The sequence below is a fragment of the Balaenoptera ricei genome, chromosome 3 (genome assembly GCF_028023285.1).
Source record: "Balaenoptera ricei isolate mBalRic1 chromosome 3, mBalRic1.hap2, whole genome shotgun sequence".
Classification (NCBI taxonomy): Eukaryota; Metazoa; Chordata; class Mammalia; order Artiodactyla; family Balaenopteridae; genus Balaenoptera; species Balaenoptera ricei.
This window is the reverse complement of record NC_082641.1, coordinates 147,236,726-147,259,615: the sequence shown is the minus strand read 5'-3', so window position 1 is coordinate 147,259,615 and position 22,890 is coordinate 147,236,726. Positions and strand designations below refer to the sequence as shown.

The window sequence follows — 22,890 nt, the reverse complement described above, 5'->3', positions numbered from 1 at the left end:
CTCTTACAGGTTTGTATGCACATATAAGGGGAAATTTTGGATAAAATCTTAGCTTTTCCCCAACGGCTACTAAAAAGGACTGCTATAAAACATGCCCCAAATGACAAGTGCTTAATTAAAGCTTTTTGAGATTTACCAATTTGGGAACAAAGATATGATTTCTTTCTTATGGTTATATCCTTTTCCTGATTTATTTTTCAGGTTTTTAAAAAAAATTTAGTTTGAGCTTTCCTTGATTTTTGAGAAAAATTGTGACCTGACACAAATGGTCAGTATTTACTGGCTGTTTAGGGATTTATACCCGTAACTTATTTTATTTACTCCTTACAGTAGCAGTATAAGGAGGGACTGGTTAGTTCTATTTTACCATGAGGAACTGAGGCTGACAAAAGTCCAATGATTTGCCTAGGTTGTGTGGCCAGGGCTTTAGCCAGGTGGTTGGACCCAAGCTCTTCACTGCAACTCAATCCCTGGTACTCACAGTGGCTTTTTCATGATTTAAGTAGCATTCATATTTTAACCAGGGCTAGTTTTAGGTGGATGATACTATGAACCCTAAATTAAGGATGCTGGTTTGGTCCCCTACACAGTAGGACCACCTTGGAAGATGTGCCTTCAACAGAGAAGCCAGACACTTCCATCCTTTCCTTCATGACATATCACCTCAGAGATCCCGTACCTACCTAAGACTACAGTGTTGAAGGAAACCATCTCTTTGTCTTTGCCGTCATTGTAGAAGGCCAGGTGCCACAGGCCCACATCCAGGTACTGGACAAACACGGCTTCGTTTTGAACCAGGGTCTGTATGCTCCGGCGTTCCCTGGGTGACTCGACCACGCTCCATTTCTCCTTCCCGTCCAGACGCTCCATGAAGTCATACTGGGAAAAGAAGAGAGCATGTGACACAGGGTGCAGACCTGGTCCCATAACAAGCACCTTCCCCTCCAGCCCCATTAGTTAACTGAGAGATACTTCTGAGTACATTTTACTATAAGCTCATTTGATTATAAGTAAAACAAGAGTCATGAAAGTTGTAATAATAACAGTCACCATTTATTATAATTGTTGCCAATAGTTTTATGACTATAAGGCCATAATCTCTTTTCAGCTTTTATGTTTTTTTTTCTGTGTGTGTGTGTGTGTGTGTGTGTGTGTGTGTGTGAGAGAGAGAGAGAGAGAGAGAGAGAGAGAGATGGGTTTTTGCTCCAGTCCCTACTGGGGTGTTATAGAATACATAGCATATGCCAATATAACTTTTTAATAATTCCCCCAATTCTGAATTCCAAATTGCATCTGGCACTCAAGAGTTTCAGGTAAAGAATTATGAACCTATGTTACCAGATACCATTGACTGATCATTCACTAAAGGAAGGTGGTATATCAGAGTAGTTAAGAAAAGAGCGCTAAGGAGTCAGACTACCTGGGAGAGAATCTGGAACTTTTTAGCTTCACCTGTCCCTCCCTCAATTTTCCCATCTGCAAAACTGAAAATAACAGTACCTATGTTATAGGTTGTTGTGAGAAATAAGATCATATTGATAACAGTGCCTGGCACAAAGCAAACACAAAATACACGTGAGCTGTCATCACCACCACCATCGTCATCCTCATTTCATTCAACTCTTGCAAAACCCCTGTAAGATCGGCACTATTTGTATCTTATTTTACAGATAAGAAAACTGAGGCTCAGAGAAGTCCAGCAACGTATCAAAAGTCACCCAGTGACCAAGTGAACAATCAAAAATTTGGACCTAGATCTGTTTAGGTGCAGTGCCCTCACAGTGCCTGGCCTCCCATCGACCAGCAATTAACTATGAAACTCTGTTTCAATGGAAACCAGGCTCAGAACTGGAAGCAATCAGTGGGAGACAGAGTGGTGGGTGAAGGCAACCAGGAATGGGGTGAGGGGAATGGGAGAGCAAGTGTGATCCAAGGGGGCCTGTCCCAGGGAATGGTGAAATCGTGCGGCAGGCAAGTGGGAGCCACAGAAGATCCTTGAGCAGTGACTGACGACGTGATGGGAGGAATGTTCTGAGGAATTCATTTGCAGGCAGCCTATGAGATGTTCTAGAAGAGGGAGTGAAAGGAAGCAGAAAGACCAGTTAGCAAGCAATTGCAGAAACCCAAGTGTGAGGTGACAGGCATCTTGATTAGGACAGTGAATGAGAAAAGGGGACAACTTTGCAGGAACATTTCTAGGGAAGAGAGGACAGGGCTTGACCATGGGCTGGACAGAGGGGATGAAGGGAAAGGCAAAGAGGGCACCCATGTTTCTTACTTGTTGATGAGAAAATCAATAAGACCCCAGTAGAAATGCAATCATCTTGCGAACTCTTGCAAAATCATTCCACAGGAAAATCATTTGCACCGTGACTTCCAGAGAACATTCAAAGTGTAGGTCTTTAGCAGATAAAACCCACCACTGTGGGATTAAGCTCTCTCTCACCACTTTCCCCGCCATAAAAAGGGTTATACGGGTTACTGACATCCACTGTAACCCCTTTCACGAACGTCAAAGAATGAAACTCCAGGAAATCTACTAATGTGACTTCCTCATCAGCAGAATTGCCAGTTTTTCCCACCTGAAATGTGATAATTGAAACCAAAAGAGTCTATAAGCTTAGGTACAAAGGTTTTGCTGTCAGACAGACCTGGGTTTGAATTCTGACTGTCATTTGCTACTGTTTGAAGTTAGGTGAATCTTTTACCCTCTTCCTGGTTTGCATACTAGGGAATAATAACACCCATCTTTTGGGGATGTTATAAGGATGACATGAGATAATGCTTAGGGCAGTGCCTGGAAGATAATAACCATTTTATTAAGTACCTTGTGACTCTTGAGTCACTTACTTGCAAATCACAAGGATCGCAGAAGAGAAGCACACGGTTCTAGTTTTTGTATCTGGGGGCCTGGCAAGGGACGTTGCGTAGGAAGTGGAAATTTCCTCCATCTCTCAGGAAACGAATGTTTGTATTTAGCTCCCCTCTACCCCATAGCTCATTGGTTGCAGCTGTCTTTATGGGATAAAATAAATGATTTGAAGTGATATGACAAACCGATGCTCCTTTCGGAGCCCTTTGTAACCAGAGCATTTGTTCCTTAGCAACCTCGTAAATGTCCGACTACCCAGACCATGTCTACAAACTGCTGTCAGCCAGAGAAATGAGTGTAACTTCCTTGGTGCCGAGGTGAGAAGGATATACTTCATTTGGGGTCCAGGTTATCACTCCCATGAGGAAAAGTTGAGGGAAGGTGATTACTTGCATGGGGCCATCGCTCATTATTAATTTGGGCATCAGTCATCTCTTGCTGAACTGGTTGCCCAGCCCAGGGGCACAGAAATGGCTTAGGACCAGCAGCAGTGCTTGCTGTCCAACCAATCAAATGACTCTGGGAAAAGGTATTTGTCAGAGGAGAGGGAGGACATCTATTTTGGCCGGCTCCTCAGAGTCCCTCCACGGAAGTACGGAGGGCAGTTTTCATTTAAGGAAGAATCTGTGAGCCAGGGGCACTGGGACATGTGGGTCTGAGGTGTCCCAATCCTGTATCTCTTTGTTGTGCTTTACTTTCTTCAAAGCACTTATCACCCTCTAAAATGATATAATGTTTTTTCAAAAAAATAAATTTATATATTTATTTTTGGCTGCGTTGGGTCTTCATTGCTGTGAGCGGGCTTTCTCTAGTTGTGGCAAGCGGGGGCTACTCTTCATTGCGGTGTACGGGTTTCTCATTGTGGTGACTTCTCTTGTTGTGGAGCACGGGCTCTAGGAGCACGGGCTTCAGTAGTTGTGGCACGCAGGCTTCAGTAGTTGTGGCTTGCGGGCTCTGGAGTGCAGGCTCAGTAGTTGTGGCACACAGGTTTAGTTGCTCCGGCGGCATGTGGGATCTTCCCGGACCAGGGATCGAACCTGTGTCCCCTGCATTGGCAGGCGGATTCTTAACCACTGCACCACCAGGGAAGCCCTGATATAATGTTTTTATGTTTATTGTCCGTCTACTCAGAAAAACATAAACTCCAGGAGGGCAGGGATTTCTTCTGCATGATAGAGTGGTTAAGACTGAGAACTTCGGAGCTAGACTGCCTGATTAGAACCCACGCTCTGCTGCTTACTTGCTGTGACAGTTGCACAAGCTATTTCAATTCTCTGTGCCTCAGTCTCCTTACCTTTAAAATGGGTATAATTTCAAAACATAATAATAATACAGCAAAACACTGTTGTAAAGATTAAATGAGTCAAACCACGTAAAGTGCTTAGAATAGTCAGTACTCTGTATATGGTAAACACACCTTGAAAGTTTCTGCTATCGTGATGATAATTCATTGCTCTGTCTAATGCATCTTGAGCAGAGTTTGATCAATAAATATTTGTAAAATATCAAATGCATAAAATACTGAATCTGTAAATGAATTCCATTGAAAGCAAACTAAGTTGCAATGTACTGAAGGTTTTGTTTCCGGTAATAATCACCTGCCCTCCCTTGTTTTCTAATGTGCTTTCCTGAATAGGAGAGAAAGGGGCAGAGTTACAGGCAGCAAGCCTCAGTCATGCACCACCAGACATGCACATGATGGACACTGTGGCCCAAGGAACCTGTGCATGCCTATAGATCATCAAGATTTGAGAGGTGACTTTAGAGGTGACATTATGACTTCACCTTTTCAATTCTCAATGGAGGGACTTCCCTGGTGGCGTAGGGGTTAAGAATCCACCTGCTCATGCAGGGGACATGGGTTAGAGCCCTGGTCCGGGAAGATCCCACATGCCGTGGAGCAACTAAATCCGTGTGCCACAACTACTGAGCCTGTGCTCTAGAGTCCATGAGCCACAACTACTGAAGCCCGCGCGCCTAGAGCCCATGCTCCGCAACAAGAGAAGCCAGCGCGATGAGAAGCCCACGCACTGCAACGAAGAGTAGCCCCTGCTCGCCGCGACTAGAGAAAGCCTGCGTGCAGCAATGAAGACTCAACACAGCCAAAAATAAATAAATTAATTAATTAAAAAAATTCTCAATGGGATGATGTCCAATGTACACTTTCTTTCTTTGGACTTTCTTTGCTCCATCGCTTGTCTTCCTTCTTTTCCTCCTTTGACACTGTTTCTTAGTGACCACTGTGGTAGAGATTGATGGTCACTGTCTGTATCAGTGTCTTGTTCCTTTCCAGCTTCCTTTCTTTTACGTGGGAGCATGTGACAGTGTTCCCGTCAATGGAACATATGCTGTGGGATGAACTCCGCTTCTAGACCCTGCCATAAAACGTTCTGTGCCATCTCCTGCTTGCTCGCTCTCCCTACCTATCTGCCTCTAGAGAGAACCAGAGTTCTCTTAAAGCCCAAGATGATGGAGTCACAAGATAGGAGTGGCCTGGATCCTAGATTAGCACTCGGAGGGAAGCCGGAAATACTGACACAAGCAAGCGATAAACACTTACTAAATGAGGCCACTGACACAGAGAACGGGGTAGTGGCTACCAGAGGGGAAGGGGGGTGGGGGAGGGCAAAATGGGTGAAGGGGGTCAACTGTATGGTGATGGATGGAAACAAAACTTTGGTGGGGAGCACACTGCAGAGCATAGAGAAGCTGAAATACTGGGATGGCCAAAAAGTTCATTCGGTTAATGAATACGTTTTTCAGTAAAGTTCTTGGTGAAAATGAAAAATGTGCCTTGTATTTTTACTTAAAACTGAACGAACTTTTTGGCCAACCCACTATAATGTTGTACACATGAAAAAACAAAATCAAGCTACTGACATGTTGAGGCTTATTTGTTATTTCAGCATAGCCTTCAAGATTTCCTGACCTCATGCTTCTCTTTCTTCCTGGTTCACCTCCCAAGATGATAGTAAAGTGCCAGCAAATGTTTCCATTTCTTCGGGGCGGTGGGAGAGAATCACCCAGGAGGGCAGCATCTTTTGTTGGTCAAGTTCCAACCTATGACGTGTAGGGTGTCTATCTATCCCAGTTTGCCCAGGGATGTCCTAGTCTCCATCTCCCGTTCCTCCTTTCACTCTTGAGCATGCTCTCGTTTGGAATATATAGTTACCCTCCTCATAGGTTAACATACACCAGGCAGCGTCACGTAGCATCGTTCACGGCTGCTATAACCTGGGGAGGGTGGGAGGCTAGAAATACAAGGCGGATCAAGCCAGCCAAATGCAGAGACCGCTTTCCAGGGCAGGGAGAACAGGAGCGCAGTAGGAAGCTCGTCTGCATGGAGGCCCTCTGGCTCTGGAGAGCCTCTGCTCTCTAGGAAGCCTAGACGGCAGCCTGACTGACACTAGGAGAAGTCCATCTTCCAAGAACTCAGACCCTGGCCAGAGTTGCTTTCTCACGCCCCAGCACTGGGGATTGATAACTCAGGCTTGGCACCAGGGACGTCTGTTTCTTCAGTTCCAGGATCCCATCACGATCGATTCCAGGCTGCTTGGAGGACCGTGCCGTGCTTGAAAGACTAAGAAGGTTGCTTCCTAGCACGTTCTGTCTAATAGATCTGCAGAAAGCCTTGGAAGAGGATTAGAAGGCACGTGACCCAACCCCGATGGGGGATGTGTGCGCACAGGCTGCCTGCAGGGCCAAGTCCGTCTCTCAAGGCAGCTGGTCTCTCTTGACCAGGCAGTAAGGTCACCCAGAGGGTGACAGCGCCATAACCCCCGATAAACTCCCCCTCTCTCACCAAAGTTCTCTTCTTTCCCTTGGCCTCTGAAAAACAACCCATGTTGGCGTGCAATGTGAGGGCTGTGCCTTTGAGTCACCAGTCACACCCCAAAGTGGCATGAAAACACAACTTTTACGAGCGCTTGAGGGACAAAGAAAGAAACCACAGCAAATATTTGATCCAATTTTCAATCTGCCCCCTTCTTGGCAGAGACCAAGGAGGAATGGTAGTTAAGATAACTTAGTGGGTTTCCAGAGGAGCTGGAGGAGAGAGCAGAGGGGGCTGCACCGTTGAGCAGGGCCTGTCACTTTCCCAGAAGGGAAAGCGTCCACAGGCAGGGAGCGTGCAGCTGAGAGATGCTTCTGGAAGCCACGCCAATACACACCTGCCACAGAGGGCAAGGTTAAAGACAGATGCATCGCCCTTCAGGAAGATGTTATTACTGGGTCCAGGACCCTGGGAAAGCGGGGCGGGGGGCGGGTAAGTAAGTTTATTGCTATTCGGACCACCTGCTCGCTGAGGGCCCACGTGGACAGGAGCAGCGGCGAATGCCGACACTTCCCGCGGAGAGCCTGCCGCGCCCGGCTCCGCGCTGGCTGCATCCCCAGCCTCCTGATGTCTCATGTTGATTCTGCCTCAGATGGCAGGGCACATGCAACAGTCGGCTGGATGGCAGGGAAGCAGCATGTGTGAGTGAGGGCTGCTCGAAGCCACATGACCACAGAGTCTCTGGTGGCATCTGGTGACAAGTGGCAGTGGTGGGTCGCTCCTGGGGGCCTGTGCATCTCTTTCCGCCTCCAGCTAGGCCCGTGGCAAAGTGGGTCTGGCTGATTCCTCATTTAAAGCTCTGCACCACCTCTTTTCTCTCCTTCAGAGGGCTGAGTGCTCCAGGAAGCGTGCAAGGATGAGAGCGGTGGGCCGTGCTCCGGTGGGGGTGGGAGGCTCCCTTCCTTCCACGTGGCCTCGCTTGTCATTTTCAGTTCCTACTTAGAGTGTCCAAGTCAATTCATTAGACGCTGATTGGCCCAGTGTGGGCACTGCTGGGCTGTCTGTCCACCAGCTATGCGCACGAGCCCCTAAGCTTCTGGGAAGGAAACGGCACCTATATTTGCAGACTGTAACAATCATCATGCTGGGCTCCATCGTGAGGATCAAGCAGCCCGAAGATCGAGAGGAACTAAACACGATTCCTTACAATAAGGAGCAGGGGAGACTATATCTACATAGGTGCAATTCTTGATTCTTTCATCACATGTCCTCTTGCAGTGGCGGAAAACGTAATCATCAAAAATAAGAAGTACCTATTCTTTTTTCTAGGCACTTGCTATGTGCCAGGCATAATGGCAAAAGCTGATATATGGTATCTCATTTCATCCTCCCAGAAATCTTATTCTCCTCCCCATTTCTCAGGAGAGGACAAAGGCTGCTAGAGAAGTTAAGTAACATACCCAGGGCCACTGACTGTGGTTGGTGGCCAAGCGAGGACTTGAACTTGGATTTGCATGAGTCTTAACGGTGGGAGGTTGCCTTAAGTTTTCCAAGAACCTGGCTGTAGCTTCCAGCATAGCTGGTGGCTGGCCTGGTTTGTAAGTTTCCTAAAGATGCCAGTGAGCAGAGAAGCGGGAGGAAGGCAGAGCCCAGGACTGCTAGCGTCAGACTTGAGCAGAGTGGATTGGGCACCTGAGGACAGAAAGATGGACCATGGGAGAAGATGCAAAAAGAGGTCAAGAAAGTTCTGGATGGTTTTGCTGGGTGCTGGCCATACCTGGCCCATAATTTCCTCTTGCCCACCTCCAAACTTCTCTCTCCTTGTGTTCCAGCCACACTGCTCTCCTCTCTGTTTCTGGAATATGCCAAGCTCATCCCAGCCTCAGGGCCTTTGCACAAGCTCTTCCTCCTGATCTTACAGCTGCCTGCTTTTTTACTTTTTCTTTTTTTTTTTTACAATTTATTTCTTTTCTTTATTTTATTTTTATTTTAGTTTTGGCTGCATTGGGTCTTAGTTGTGGCACACGGGATCTTCGTTGAGGCATGCAGGATCATTCATTTCAGAGCGGGCTCTTCGTTGTGGCGCACAGGCTTCTCTCTAGTTGTGGCTTGTGGGTTTTCTCTCTCTAGTTGTGGCACGCGGGCTCCAGGACGCATGGGCTCTGTAGTTTGCAGCATATGGGCTCTCTCGTTGAGGCACACGAGCTCAGTAGTTGTGGCGTGCAGGCTTAGTTGCCCCGTGGCATGTGGGATCTTAGTTTCCAGACCAGGGATCAAACCCTTGTCCCCTGCATTGGAAGGCGAATTCTTTACCACTGGACCACCAGGAAAGTCCCCAGCTGCCTGCTTCTTGTCAATATTGCCTGCTTAAACACCACGACCTTAGAAAGGGCATCCCTAACCACCCATTCTAAAATGCTTCTATCACTTCTCCTTTTCTGTCCTCAGCAAAAACTCATCAAAAACTCTTTGAAAAAAACCTTGTCACTTATCTGCTAATTTATAGTCCATCTCACTACTCTTGAACACAAACTTCTTAAGACTGGGAGACCTTATAATAACTATAAATGGAATATAATCTTTAAAACTTGTGAATCACTATGTTGTACACCTGAAACTTATATAATATTGTACATAAACTATACCTCAATAAAAAAACCAAACAAATAAATAAATGTTAACCAGCTTTGAATCCAGAAAAATAATAAATAAATAAGTAGGAGACTTGTCTGTTTTATTCCACATGGTATCCCCTGGGGCCTAGAGCAGTGCCTGGCACGTAGTGGGTACTCAGCAAAGATCCTGACTGAATGAATGAAAACCTTTAGGCCCAAAGGAAATCGTACCCAGAGTGAAGTGTACACCAACGCAGTGGAATTTGGTGATACAACTACTGAAAGGACATAACCTCTTTAGGAAAAGTTCTTAGGAATTTTTAGTAAACTCTATACAGTTTTCCTGATTTTTGTTTGCTAACTGCTTGGATGATACTACAAGGTAACATTTAATGAGGCCAGGCACTGTTCTAAGTGATTTGCATGTACGGTCTTATTTAATGCTTATAATAGCCCCACTGAATACAAATCACTATCCCCACTTTGCATATGAGGAAACTGAGGCACAGAGAGGTTACATCATTTGCTCAAGAGTTGGTAAGTGGTAGAACTGTGCTTTGCACCCAAGCAGTCAGCTTAGGAGAGCGTGTCCCGAGTCCGCTGCATTCCAGAATAAACAGGCAGCCAGAACGTGGTGCTGGTCAGCCTTGCTCATATGGGGAGATCAAGGTTTACCTTCCTGTCTTTGGGAAAGAGAGTCTATGCTATGTGTCAGGGTAGGAGGGCCTCTGATGACAGAAAGGGGCTCCTAAAGTAGCCTGCAGGACTGCCAACAGAATCATACTCAGGACACAACTTGCTTTGTGTTTTGGATTCCATTTCTCTGACCCGGAGTATCTCTTCCCTCTTGGGAGGCTGTGCTGGTAAGACAAAGACAGGGGTGCCTGTGATTCAGGGGGTACCCCGCCCATCTGTGATGAGATGGAGCCATTTTACTAATCTTATTGGGGGAAAAACTGTTCTGCAACACACTGCTTAAGCAGAAAGCAAGAAACCAAGGAATGTGAGGGCAGGTGGGACTTTTCTGGGAGAGACAAAGGAAGACATTTTTGATTACTGGAAATAGGGAGGGAGCTAGAGAGAGGTAAAGGGAGGGGAGGAGAGAGCAGCAAGATGTTGGGGACCACCCAGGCCACAATGTGGCCTCTTCCTGTGACCCCTCCCCACACTCCCAAATCCAAGAAATAAAAAAAGAGACAAAAACCAAGGGAAATTGTTAAGAGCCTCGATGTGATCAAATTTCTTATGGAAACCAGCAAAGAGAGAGAGCACCATTCCTGGATATCACAGGGCAAGAAAGCAGAGATCAAAAGATACAAGAGGAAGAAGCCACAGGAACTCAGAAATCCTGGGCAGGACGACAGGGCACAGACACACGGAGCAGGGAGCCCCAGCTAACGTTTGGTTTCCCTTGGAAGGCCTGAAGGTCTCTAGATTGGGTTCATAGGAAAGAAAGATCCGAAGCCCAGCTTGCAAGCCTGTGTCTTGCCCAGGCCTCATGTTACAGGGGAAAATGAATGTAAAACTATTGGTTCCATCAACAAACACTGAGCACCTACCTATGTGCCTGGCCCTGCTCTGGGCCCTGGGGATCCAGCAGTGAATCATATGGCCAAGGTTCCTGCCCTCTGGGGGACTGACATTGCCTTAGGGGAACAGAATGCCAGGGAGTGATGAGGGCTATGAATAAAAAAGAGCAAACCAAAGACAACCCAAATGCCCCTCAACAAGTGAGCGGACAAGCCGATTATAGTGTAGCCATACAACCGGATGTCTACTCAGTAATAAAAGGGATGAGCCAGGGATACACACAACAACATGGGTGAATCTCATTGGTATTATGCTGAGTGAAAGAGGCCAGACACAAAAGAGCACAGGCTACCCTGTTCATAAAACTCCAAGGAAGACAAATCTAACCTCTAGAGACAGAAAGCAGATCAGCGGGGGGGCTGGTATGAGATTGGCATGGGGCCCAGGGGAGCTTCTGAGGGGTGGCAACGTTTTATATCGTGATTGTGATGGTGCTTACTCAGATAGACACAGTTTTCACATTTTAGGAATCAAACTGTACACGTAAAATGTGTGCATTGGTTGGCTAGTCAATTATAGCTAAATTAAGTGGACCAAAGACAAATAAAGCAGAGTATGGGGATAAAGTATAAAGGAGTATCCAGTTTTAGAGTCCCTTGTCGGGAAAGGGCTCACGGAGGGCATGGTGTTTGGGTAGAGGCCTGACAAAAGGAAGGAAGGAGCCACCTGAATATCAGGGAGGAACATTCCAGAAAGAGGGAACAGCCAGTGCAAAAGCTACGAGACAGAATGAGCTTGGCATGACTAGGGGAGAGCTAGCGGGCCAGCACCGCGGAGTGGAGGGAGTACGGACAAGACCATGGGTCTGCAGGCTGCAGAGGGAACCAGCAGGCCACGGGGATGGATGTGCCCACTACAGACCACAGTGCTGTCAGCCCTGGAGATGCGGCAGGGAACCCGACAGGCTTTGCCCTCAGAGAGCTGGCATTCTAGAACTTCAGAGTTTCCTTTCAGTGTGATGGTAGCCCGATGGAAGGTCTGCAGAGATGGATGCTCTGACGAACGGTTATAAAAGATGAGACCAGACCCTCTTTTTGTAATAAAAAGAGAGCTTCTCACCTGGTGTGTTCACTGGGTCTGGTTCCCCTGAGGGTCCTCTGGGCTTGGCAGGGGCTTTGGCGGTTTGCTGGGTGAAAATAAGCAGCCGATGGGTCCTGCCAAGCCCCACCCCCTGCCCACCAACTCCGTTATCAAGCCTAAAAGTGTGGTTTTCGAAGAAGTATGTTTTGAATGTCTGGGATGGGATGGGGGGAATGTAGGGGGAATGAAAAATGAATAGAAAAGGATCGACTGTTACTGCTAAAGAATGTTAGCACCAGCTCTACTACCATGGTGAGATCCCAGCACCCCTCCTTCTCAGAGGTGTTTCAGAGAGGGATTTCCACGAGAAAGACGGATAAACTTTATCATTTTTTTTTTGGCCACACCGTGTGGCATGCTAGGATCCGACCAGGGATTGAATCCGTGCCCCCTGCAGTGGAAGCACGGAGTCCTAACCACTGGACCACCAGGGAAGTCCCAACACGGATAAACTTTAAGTAATAAGGCCAGGCCAGGGCAAGGCAGGGACAATGCATTCCCTGGTAGGTGGCCCTTCCTTCTTGGGACTTCTTAGAGGGGCCTAATGCCAGCACCCGGCAGCCACACAAGGGCCAGCTCTGCCTTGTCCGCTGCTGCAGCCCCTCGACACACAGCACATAGTAGGTGCTCAATAAACGTTGGTGGAGTCCAAGGTTATGGCCTGCCTCTGATAGAATGATATATCTATCTGAAGACAGGGTCTTCTTGGGAGATTGTTAACCCTCTCCCACGAAATTTTCAAGATCAGGGAGAAACAGTTGAAAACCCTAAGTCCTGATCTCCGATTTTCAAGACTTCCCCTCAGTACATAAAAAGTGTGTGCTCCCAGTTTCAAGGGTAATTCATAGCTTTGTGGTGTTTGACCACTTTTTTCCTTTTATTTAACGTGGATTCCTAGCAGGGGCTGTGTACAAGCTGTAAATCTGCAACAACTCAATCCAGGGTCACAGCTACTAAACCTCCAGAGGGGCTGCCCTCCTTGGTCCCTCCTGGCCTTGTAAGAGCCAGTTCTGAAAGGAAAAGCTATGTCCTCGTTGGTAAGTGACGGCTAAAGAAAAGCACCGTTTTTAAAAAAAGGACAATCGATATGTGAAGCTTCAATACAGCCCATACAAAAGGGGGATCTTCACTGCCCTCGGCTTGGAATGATCTTTCCCTCTCTTCCCTTTCTCTTTATCTGCTTAACTCACCTTCTAAGAGTCAGCTCGGGTAGCATCTCCTTCAGGAAGCTGCCCTAAAATCCTGCACAGGTTAGAACTGGTGGCCTATTTTCATGGTCTTAAACTACCTGTACCCAACTCTTTAGCTAACATTTGATGAGTTTTTCATACAAGGGACAGGAACAAACTTCATAAATGATACATGGCATTGACTTTGAGAAATGTACAACAGAATAGCACTAGCAGGATACACGCTGTCCATCCCTCTCCCAGCCCACGAAGAGCTGGGCTCGGGCTGGACACGACTGGATGTGCTGTGCAATGTGCCCCAGGAGAGGCACCCCGATCCCCTGCCACCTCACATATTTATAAAAGGATGGAGAGGAGACAGGAATCCTGAGTTGTTTCCAATCCTTCCAATCCTGACCGAGTTGGAAGACTCTGATCTTTGCAATCTGGATAAGAGTCTTGAGGAGGACCAATGAAAACTCAGTTTGCAAAGCAGCGCTGGTTTCTGCCAGAGACCTTGCCATTTTCACCCTGTAGAGACCTCTGGTTGCTAGGTTACCTGCAAGTGAGCGGTAAGGGTTATAACCAGCCAGACTGATCGACTGATCTCCATGGGGTGCTTACTATTTCCTAGGCATTATCTCATTTATTCTCACAACAACCTGATGAGGTACAGCCCTCATTTGACGGATGGCAAAGCTGAATCTAGAGGGCCTCATCCACAAACCTCCAGCTACTACAGAGCAGAGATAAGATTCAAACCCAGACCAAGCTGATTCTGGAACGTCAGTTCTAACCTTCCACCCAGTACCGCATCTTACGGCTCTTCCTACGTGATGCTGCCATTGTTGCCTAACTTGTCAGGTCCCTATCTTTTTAAATGCCTTTCATCTCTGCATCCCCAGTACTGACATTCAGTGAATATTTGTTGAGCACATGAATGGATTGATTTCATATTTCGTCTTCCCACAAGGTTATGCCCTCATCATGCTGCCTTTTGATCCAACCCAGGAGAAGGGTGGAAGGTACTGCTCTGAAGACCTAGTCAGCCACAGTGTGTGGGTCGAGTTCAGCAAAAGTGATGAACATCTCAAGGCTATTCCAAGATGTGCCAGAGCTCTACCACGAGGTCAGAAGAATGGAGGTTTTTACCTCTCAGTGCCTTGCTGATGTGATTTCTTATTTACTGCACATTCCCATTTAATTGTCTTTAGACAGTGGTTTATCAACAATGTCACAATTGTCACCCTCCTAAGATCAATAGGAGGGTCTTATGTGGGCTGCTTGTGAAAATAAATCAAATATATCACTGAGGAGAGAGAGTAAACTGGGAACGTGCCCAGTCACAAAATGCCTTCCCAAGCACAAAAGCGGAACAGAATCGTGGGCACTGGTGGCTTCTCTCAAAGCTGGGCCTTAACCTTTCACCAGGCTGCACTGTGACCTTGGGCAAGTTACTTCAATTCTCTGAGTCTCTGCTCTCTAATCCCTAAGATGCGAATAGTAAAATTTCCTACCTCTGAGGGTCAGTGTGAGTCCAGCCCAGCTCACAGTAAGCACCAGATCAATATCAGCTATCCTTATGGCTATTGTTATTGTTATATAAGTTTGACATATTGTAACTCCTTTATGCTAGCTATTCTACTCTTAAGAATTCATCATAAGGAAATTATTAAAAACTAAATAAATATTGAGCTGCATGAGGTGCTTGTATATTTTGGAGATTAATCCTTTGTCAATAGCTTTGTAGTATAGTCTGAAGTCAGGGAGCCTGATTCCTTCAGCTCCGTTTTTCTTTCTCAAGATTGCTTTGGCTATTTGGGGTCTTTTGTGTTTCCATACAAAAACAAACAACCCAATCCAAAAATGGGCAGAAGATCTAAATAGACATTTCTCCAAAGAAGATATACAGACTGCCAACAAACACATAAAAGGATGCTCAACATCACTAATCATTAGAGAAATGCAAATCAAAACTGCAATGAGGTATCACCTCACACCGGTCAGAATGGCCATCGTCAAAAAATCTACAAACAATAAATGCTGGAGAGGGTGTGGAGAAAAGGGAACCCTCTTGCACTGTTGGTGGGAATGTAAATTGATACAACCACTATGGAGAACAGTATGGAGGTTCCTTAAAAAACTAAAAATAGAACTACCATACGACCCAGCAATCCCACTACTGGGCATATACCCTGAGAAAACCATAATTCAAAAAGAGTCATGTACCAAAATGTTCATTGCAGCTCTATTTACAATAGCCAGGACATGGAAGCAACCTAAGTGTCCACTGACAGATGAATGGATAAAGAAGATGTGGCACATATATACAATGGAATATTACTCAGCCATAAAAAGAAACGAAATTTATTTGTAGTGAGGTGGATGGACGTAGAGATTGTCATACAGGGTGAAGTAAGTCAGAAAGAGAAAAACAGATACTGTATGCTAACACATATATATGGAATCTAAAAAAAAAAAAAAAGAAAAAATGGTTCTGATGAACCTAGGGGCAGGACAGGAATAAAGACGCAGACACAGAGAATGGACTTGAGGATATGGGGAGGGGGAAAGGTAAGCTGGGATGAAGTGAGAGAGTGGCATGGACATATATACACTACCAAATGTAAAATAGATAGTGGGAAGCAGCCGCATAGCACAGGGAGATCAGCTTGGTGCTTTGTGACCACCTAGAAGGGTGGGATAGGGAGGGTGGGAGGGAGACACAAGAGGGAGGGGATATGGGGATATATGTATACATATAGCTGATTCACTTTGTTATACAGCAGAAACTAACACAACATTGTAAAGCAATCATACTCCAATAAAGATGTTAAAAAATTTTTTAATCTATAGAATGAGTTATTTTTGAGGCATTTAAAATGAGTTTATGGAAGAATATTCAAATTTAGAAAGTTGTTCCCTACTTATCATTATGCAAAGAATCAGGGTAAAAAGGGTATGTATGGTATGATCCTATATTTGTAAAAATGATTACTGTATGTGAACAGAAAATATACTAAAAATGTTAATGTTTTCTATTTTTCCTATCATTGTCATAAATTCTTCTTACAATGAAAAAACCACAAATAAAAGTTATCTTTTAATAAAACAGTTGGAATTTGTTTTGTTTTGTTTGTTTGGGGGCTTGTGGGGTTTGCATTATGGATGCTTTGAAAACCATGATGATAGCTTATACCATTTCTTTGTGCCAGCCCAGTTGTAAGTGCTTTATAAAGCACTTACATCTTACAACAATGCTATGAATGTATAATATTATTATCTCCATCTTATAGATGAAGTAATCAGGGCACAGAGAGGCTGAGGGACTTGCCCAAGGTCACACAGCTTGGAAATACTGGAAGTTAAAATTCAAGATCAGGCAGTCTGGACTGGTCCACACCCTTACGCCCACGCTTGTCCGTGTCTGGAACAGCTGCATAGGCATTCCACAGAATGTTTATTTAAACTTTATTTTTGTGTATTTATATATTTTAAAAATTATATTTAAATACCCTCCCTGACTTGACATATACAGTAGGATCTAGTTATCTGAGGATATTTGGAATTAATAAAAGGCCACTTAAAATGGATGCTCTTAACATTGACTGATTCGGAATTTACCTTGAAAAGTAAAACTGTAATTATGAAAGTATTTTTTATCTGATATCTAGGAATATTCAGGTTATACCTGCAACTACGCTCTAATTTTTAGAATGAACACTGAGCTTTCCTACGTACACAAACATGCGACACCAAACATTTCACTGTCCCTCCACTTCATTGATTGCAAAATGCATCCTGTTTTCAGAGATGTCAAAAGATGAGCATTGTGTGTATCTTAGAGTTGATGAAATACTTGAGAACAGTGCAGCATCACTGTAGCTTGACTGGCGCAACACAATCAAATGTAAACATACTGGATGTTTCCATCAAATTTTCCAGGACCTCTCTTTACGATATTATAACCGCCCTCTTGGAAGTGCTGATCTTGTCACCTTCCTTGTCACTTCTCTCTGCCACAGTATTTAACTGTGCTACCTCAGCCAGATCTGCATTTACCAAGGCTTCCCCGGGCACTTAGAGGCAAATCTCCAGCATCACTTTCGTTGACTTAATGAAATTCTCGTCTTGGGCTTGAGTTGTAATTTTACTCTGTCAGCACTCATGTTGACATTGTACTGCAGGATGTTCCTGGAAATGACTGCCGGCAGAGAGGAGAAAAAGGAGGTGCCAGTCTGCTGTGTTCAGTGCATACCAGCTTTGTGACCCTAAACTCTGCCTCAGTTCTTTCGTCTGTAAAATGGGGCTGCTCCTAATGGTGCCTACCTCACAGGGTTGTTGTGAAGATAAAATAATTCATGTGAAACAGTCCTTGGCACATTGGAGCCCTCAAATACTGCTGACTATTATTATTATAACTAGTGTTAAATGGGGAGGGATCTCTGAGTGGAGAACATTTTTATAAGAGATCAGATGATTAATAGTAATTTTTGTCTTCTAACAACTTTGGCTTCCCTACAAACATCTGTGATGAGAGGGGATTCAACGAACATTTTAAAAGCTGTTAATTTTTGGGAAGATCTTGGAATAAAGCTTTTCTAAATATCTCTGAACACAGATCTGAACTTCTGCTACTCTGCTGTTTATTAGAAAACTTCAAGATCTGCACTGGGCTTTCTTTGAATCCACCTGATGTGTGTCTGCTCAGATAAGGTTGTACAAGCAACTGCGCTGGTGGATCCTGTTCAAGCAAATGCCAGGCAGAGCAGAGGTTCAAGTTCATGTCAGGATGTTAAACCAGGAATGCAGTTTCAAATGAACATGTAACTGCACCCCAATGTTCCCATTAGCACTATTTACAATAGCCAGGATATAGAAGCAACCTAAGTGTCCATCAACAGATGAATGGATAAAGAAGATGCGGTGTATATACACAATGGAATACTACTCAGCCATACAAAAGAATGAAATTTTGACATTTGCAGCTACATGGATGGACTTGGAGGGCATTATGCTAAATGAAGTAAGTCAGACAGAGAAAGCCAAATAATGTATGATATCACTTATATGTGGAACCTAAAAAATATAACAAACTAGTGACTATAACAAAAAAGAAGCAGACTCACAGATATAGACAACAAACTGGTAGTCACCAGTGGAGAGAGGGAAGAGGGGAGGGGAAATATAGGGGTAGAGGAGTAAGGGGTACAAACTATTAGGTATAAAATAAGCTACAAGGATAAATTGTACAACGTGGGGAATATAGCCAATATTTTCTAATAACTATAAATAGAGTACAACCTTTAAAAATTGTGAATCACTATATTGTAACCTGTAACTTATATAATATTGTACACGACTATACTTCAATTAAAAAAAAAAGAACATGTAGCATGTTCCAGAATGGTGTTTTGTTTTTTTTTTTAATAAAGAGTTTCACAGCTTATTTTAAGTTTGGGGTGCAACCTCTCTACTTCTGTATCTAAGGCAAGGGATGTGAGTAGATATTTTAAGTGATTTAACCTTGAAACTATTATTTTCTATCTCTCCTCCTTCAAGCTTGTGGATCAATTTAATTGAAGACTAGCCAGAGCCTGTAAGGGAAATGATGAAAGAAAATACAGTTGCTCTTTGCAACTGCTTATATATATTCACTGTGATTTTTCTCAAAACTGTGCAGACGAAACAAAGTACATAAATAAATTGAATCCTGAGAGTGGTATAAGATTAGAGTCATCATCTATAACCTCTTAATGCTTGTTTTACTCAAAATAGAACTCAAGCTTGTCACAGACCTACTTTTCTTAAAGACAGAGAGATTACTAAAATTAAGAAAAGTATAAAGAATATGGTGACAAATTACCCATATTTCAACCACTCAAATGAATAAATGTTAGCACTGTGTCATATTTATTTTCAGTCTTTGTACGTGTGTGAGCATGCGTGTGTCTTAGAGATGGGGAAGGGCTTGCCTTACCTTTATTGTTTTATTATGGATAAAAACAAGTACTTGTTTTTTTTTTGACAGGAGGGAATACACAGAATTTACTTTTCATTCTAGGGTGTGGCAGGCAGATGATGTTTCAGGAAATTTTATTTTATTTTATTATACAGTAGGTTCTTATTAGTTATCTATTTTATACATATTAGTGTATATATGTCAATCCCAATCTCCCAGTTCATCCCACCTTCACCACACATTCCACCGCCCCACCGAACAAGTACCTCCTTTTAAACCTAATTCTCAGTCCTGTTCTCCTCACCTATTCCTACGGGTGACCAACCTCATGAGTTTAGTTTCTCTCTCTGTGTCTCTGTCTCCATCTGTATACACAGTTACTTACACACACACATATAAACATATATATATACACACATACAATAAACATATGTATACAAAGATCAAAACATTTCAATAATAAATATGGATTTGAATTATAAACCATGCTTACACTAATAAAACTGTCACATTGATTTGTTTTATATATGGGGTTCTACAGAAGATTTCACTTGAAGATTAAGGTCTTTGTCTAGAAGAAACTCTTGAATTACAGCACCTCTGAGACTCTGCTCGGTCAAAATATGTGGCTTGGTGCTGCCCCCTCTTACTCATCCCTGCTTTCTCTGTTCCTGTCGTTCTCCCCGAGTTCCATGTTCTCAATAATTGACTTTTTTGAAAAACATTCAACGTGCCCTCCCTGTGCATCCCCCTCAATACCAGGTCCCTCGTAAAACTCAAGCATCTTTTGAGATTTTTTTCTGCTTGGTGACTGCCCAGGAGGGTACCCACTGATTTAATTGGCAGTTTCCATTCCTGTCAGGAGGCTACCAGATCACCACAAGGGGTATCCTGAGAAAGACCTTTCCAAAAGCACTTTTAGTCCAATACAGAAGAAACCAAGGTTCTCTTGGTTTCACAAACTCTTTCTCCATACCTCAAGCTCTTTTGGAAAGGAAGGGTCTGAAAAACATGCCTGTAAAAATATGCCTCCCTCCAAAATGAAATTAAAATGCTATGTGGTGGGCTATGCAAGCTGACAGTCAAACCCTGGTACTCTCTCCCCACTAAGATCCCAGAACACAGCTCTGCAGGAAGAGTGAAGTCCAAGGAGAGCCTGTCTGCCTGGATCATGGGCACTGGACAGGGGCACAGGGACAGAATCAGGCTGCTCAGAACACGTGGGCGTCCCAGTGACCCAGGGATCCAGTTACTTCCACCTCTAATGGAAACTGCGTGCAGTTGACTTGCTTGGGCAAGAGAGAAGGGGACAAGGAAAGAGGGAATTCATTTTCAAATAAGGCTCTGAATTGGAAAGGGATAAACCAAGCTGGTGAACAGCTAACCCCACTCATCACTATTTATAAATTTGCTTTGAAAAAATGTCACTTAGGGGAATTCTGCTGTTGAGGACAATAGGAATGTTTGCTCAGCTCATTTGATCTTGGTCTGCACATGCTCGATCTGCCATATTTGCATTTATTTGGTATGATCATGGGGCAATTTGTGGTCTCTTAAATCGTTCCCTTCTATTGTTCAATGAATGTGTGGATAGTTTTGCTTCCCATCCCACAGACACACCTCAGAGTAAAGCACTGGGGTTGACTGTGTCTGCTTCTATCTTAGCGTCATTTAATCCCTACTACCTCCCTCTAATCAACCCTTACAGCTGGAGCTGTAAGCCCACCCCACACGTTCAGGTTGCCTCTGGAAGTGACTGGGCTCATGGCTCCATCAGTCTGAGTGATGAAACAGGCGTTTTTAATACTTGCTAAACAGGATTGGGGAGAAGGTGAAGTCCCGGCAGACCTCCCCAGCGTTAACTGCATCTTGTTGGCTCGGTTAATCATGTACCTAATTTGCCGATTATTGACTTGTTCTCACGCAGGATTTTACTTGGCTTGACATATCAGTAGCAATCAGTGATGAACTGTCAAGTAAACCTGCTCCCTGCCTTAACCACCATGACGCTCACTTGCATCAACAGCTTCTGAGATTTCCTTTGATCCCTAGCACTGCGGCCAGGTCAGATGATGATGATGATGATGATCTTTAAGTCTCACCTGTTTCCCTTCTAGAACTGGGCTCAAGCAAACCTGACACAGTTTGTAGGATTTCAAATACTCGGCAAGATGGACGAGGCTACCAGCCCCATAAGAATTCGAGTTGGTAGGTTGACAATGGCTTAGATCAACTTTCTTTTTGTCTAGGTCTTAAAAAAATGGAATGCAGGGTACCAAAATGCTGCATTTAAAAGACAATGGGGGGCTTCCTTGGTGGCGCAGTGGTTGAGAATCTGCCTGCCAATGCAGGGCACACGGGTTCGAGCCCTGGTCTGGGAAGATCCCACATGCCACGGAGCAACTGGGCCCGTGAGCCACAACTACTGAGCCTGCGCGTCTGGAGCCTGTGCTCCGCAACAAGAGAGGCTGCCATAGTGAGAGGCCCGCGCACCGTGATGAAGAGTGGTCCCCACTTGCCGCAACTGGAGAAAGCCCTCGCACAGAAACAAAGACTCAACACAGTCATAAATAAATAAATAAATAAATAAATAAATAAATAAATAAAAGACCGTGAATTTCTAAAAAAAAAAAAAAAAAGACAATGGGATATCTACCTTTCTAACAGACAAGGATTAAACAATGATATCCAGTTTATGCAAGAGTTCAAGTAAATAATATGGGCACTTACTGCTGCTGGTGGGCAGGAGAGTAGGGAGGGTAATTGGTATAGACTTTCAGAAGGAAAATTTGGCAATTAGTATAAAATCCTTAAGGGTTACTTTCAGGAAAAGAACTAAGGGTGTACACGAAGACTAGCCATGAGGACAGGTCTCCCAACATTTTATCGTAAGTCATAAGGGCCTTTCATTGGGATATCTGGTGCCCCTCCACCCAGGAACCTCAGAGGACTGTAATTCCAGCTCCATGGAAGTTAGGATCTGACTTGCTTTGGTCCATATGAGAAGGGCTTAAATGATATGTGACATTTCCAAGCAGAAGTCTTTAGGGACTGGTGCATAACTCACCATCTTCTCCTTCCTTTGCGATGGGGTACTAGTTATGTTCCTAACAGTGGAGGTTCCACAGGTCCGTGCCCTTGAATGAGACTGACATTGAGCAAAGCCCAATATCACCCGAAGTGAACACGTGAAGTAGGATGTTCCCAACCTCAACACGTGTGCCATTTTGGGTTGGACAACTCCTTGTTGTGGAGAGTTCTCCTGCACGTGTTTGGCAGCAACCCACCTGCCACTGCCTGCCAGGAGCAACCTCTCCCCAGGGTGACAACCAAAAATATTTCCAGACACTGCAGAATGCCTCTGGGGTGGGGGCAGAATTGCCCTGTGTTGAGAACCACTGATATAAACAAGAAATAGCCTCTGTTGCTTTAAGCCACTGAGACGCTGAGTTTTTTTGTTTTTTGTTTTTAAACTGCCACCGATATCTTTTACTATACCAAAAACACTATATAAATATTTAGCAAAAGGGGACTGCTTCCAATTATGGGTGTTTTTACTTCCTTTTGTTTTTCTGCGCTTTTAAAGTTTTTCTGTGATGAAAACAATTTGTCCTTTGATAAGAAGAAAAAAATGAGAAAATTAATTTTATTTTAAAAACCTATATGTACATAATTGCTTATCGACAGACAGCATTGACTAGGGCCACGCAGGATTTCTAAGTACAATGAAACACTAGCGTACCGTATCTTTATATTGTGCTTCCGTTTGCAGAGTGTTTTCCCATCCTCCCTTTGTTGTGGTAGGGGTAGTGTAATGATAGCAACACTGT

General features: G+C 44.3%; 1 protein-coding gene across 4 annotated transcripts in view; it reads right to left on the bottom strand.

Annotated features, from left to right (window-relative positions):
- The window catches only part of TENM2 (teneurin transmembrane protein 2), a 998,550-nt gene that overhangs the window by 192,032 nt on the left and 783,628 nt on the right, over positions 1 to 22,890 (bottom strand). For all 4 annotated transcript variants that reach the window (XM_059917647.1, XM_059917648.1, XM_059917649.1 and 1 more), the window contains one exon: positions 684 to 879. In XM_059917647.1, coding sequence (XP_059773630.1) covers positions 684 to 879 — 196 coding nt within the window. The remainder of the gene's footprint in view (positions 1 to 683; positions 880 to 22,890) is intronic.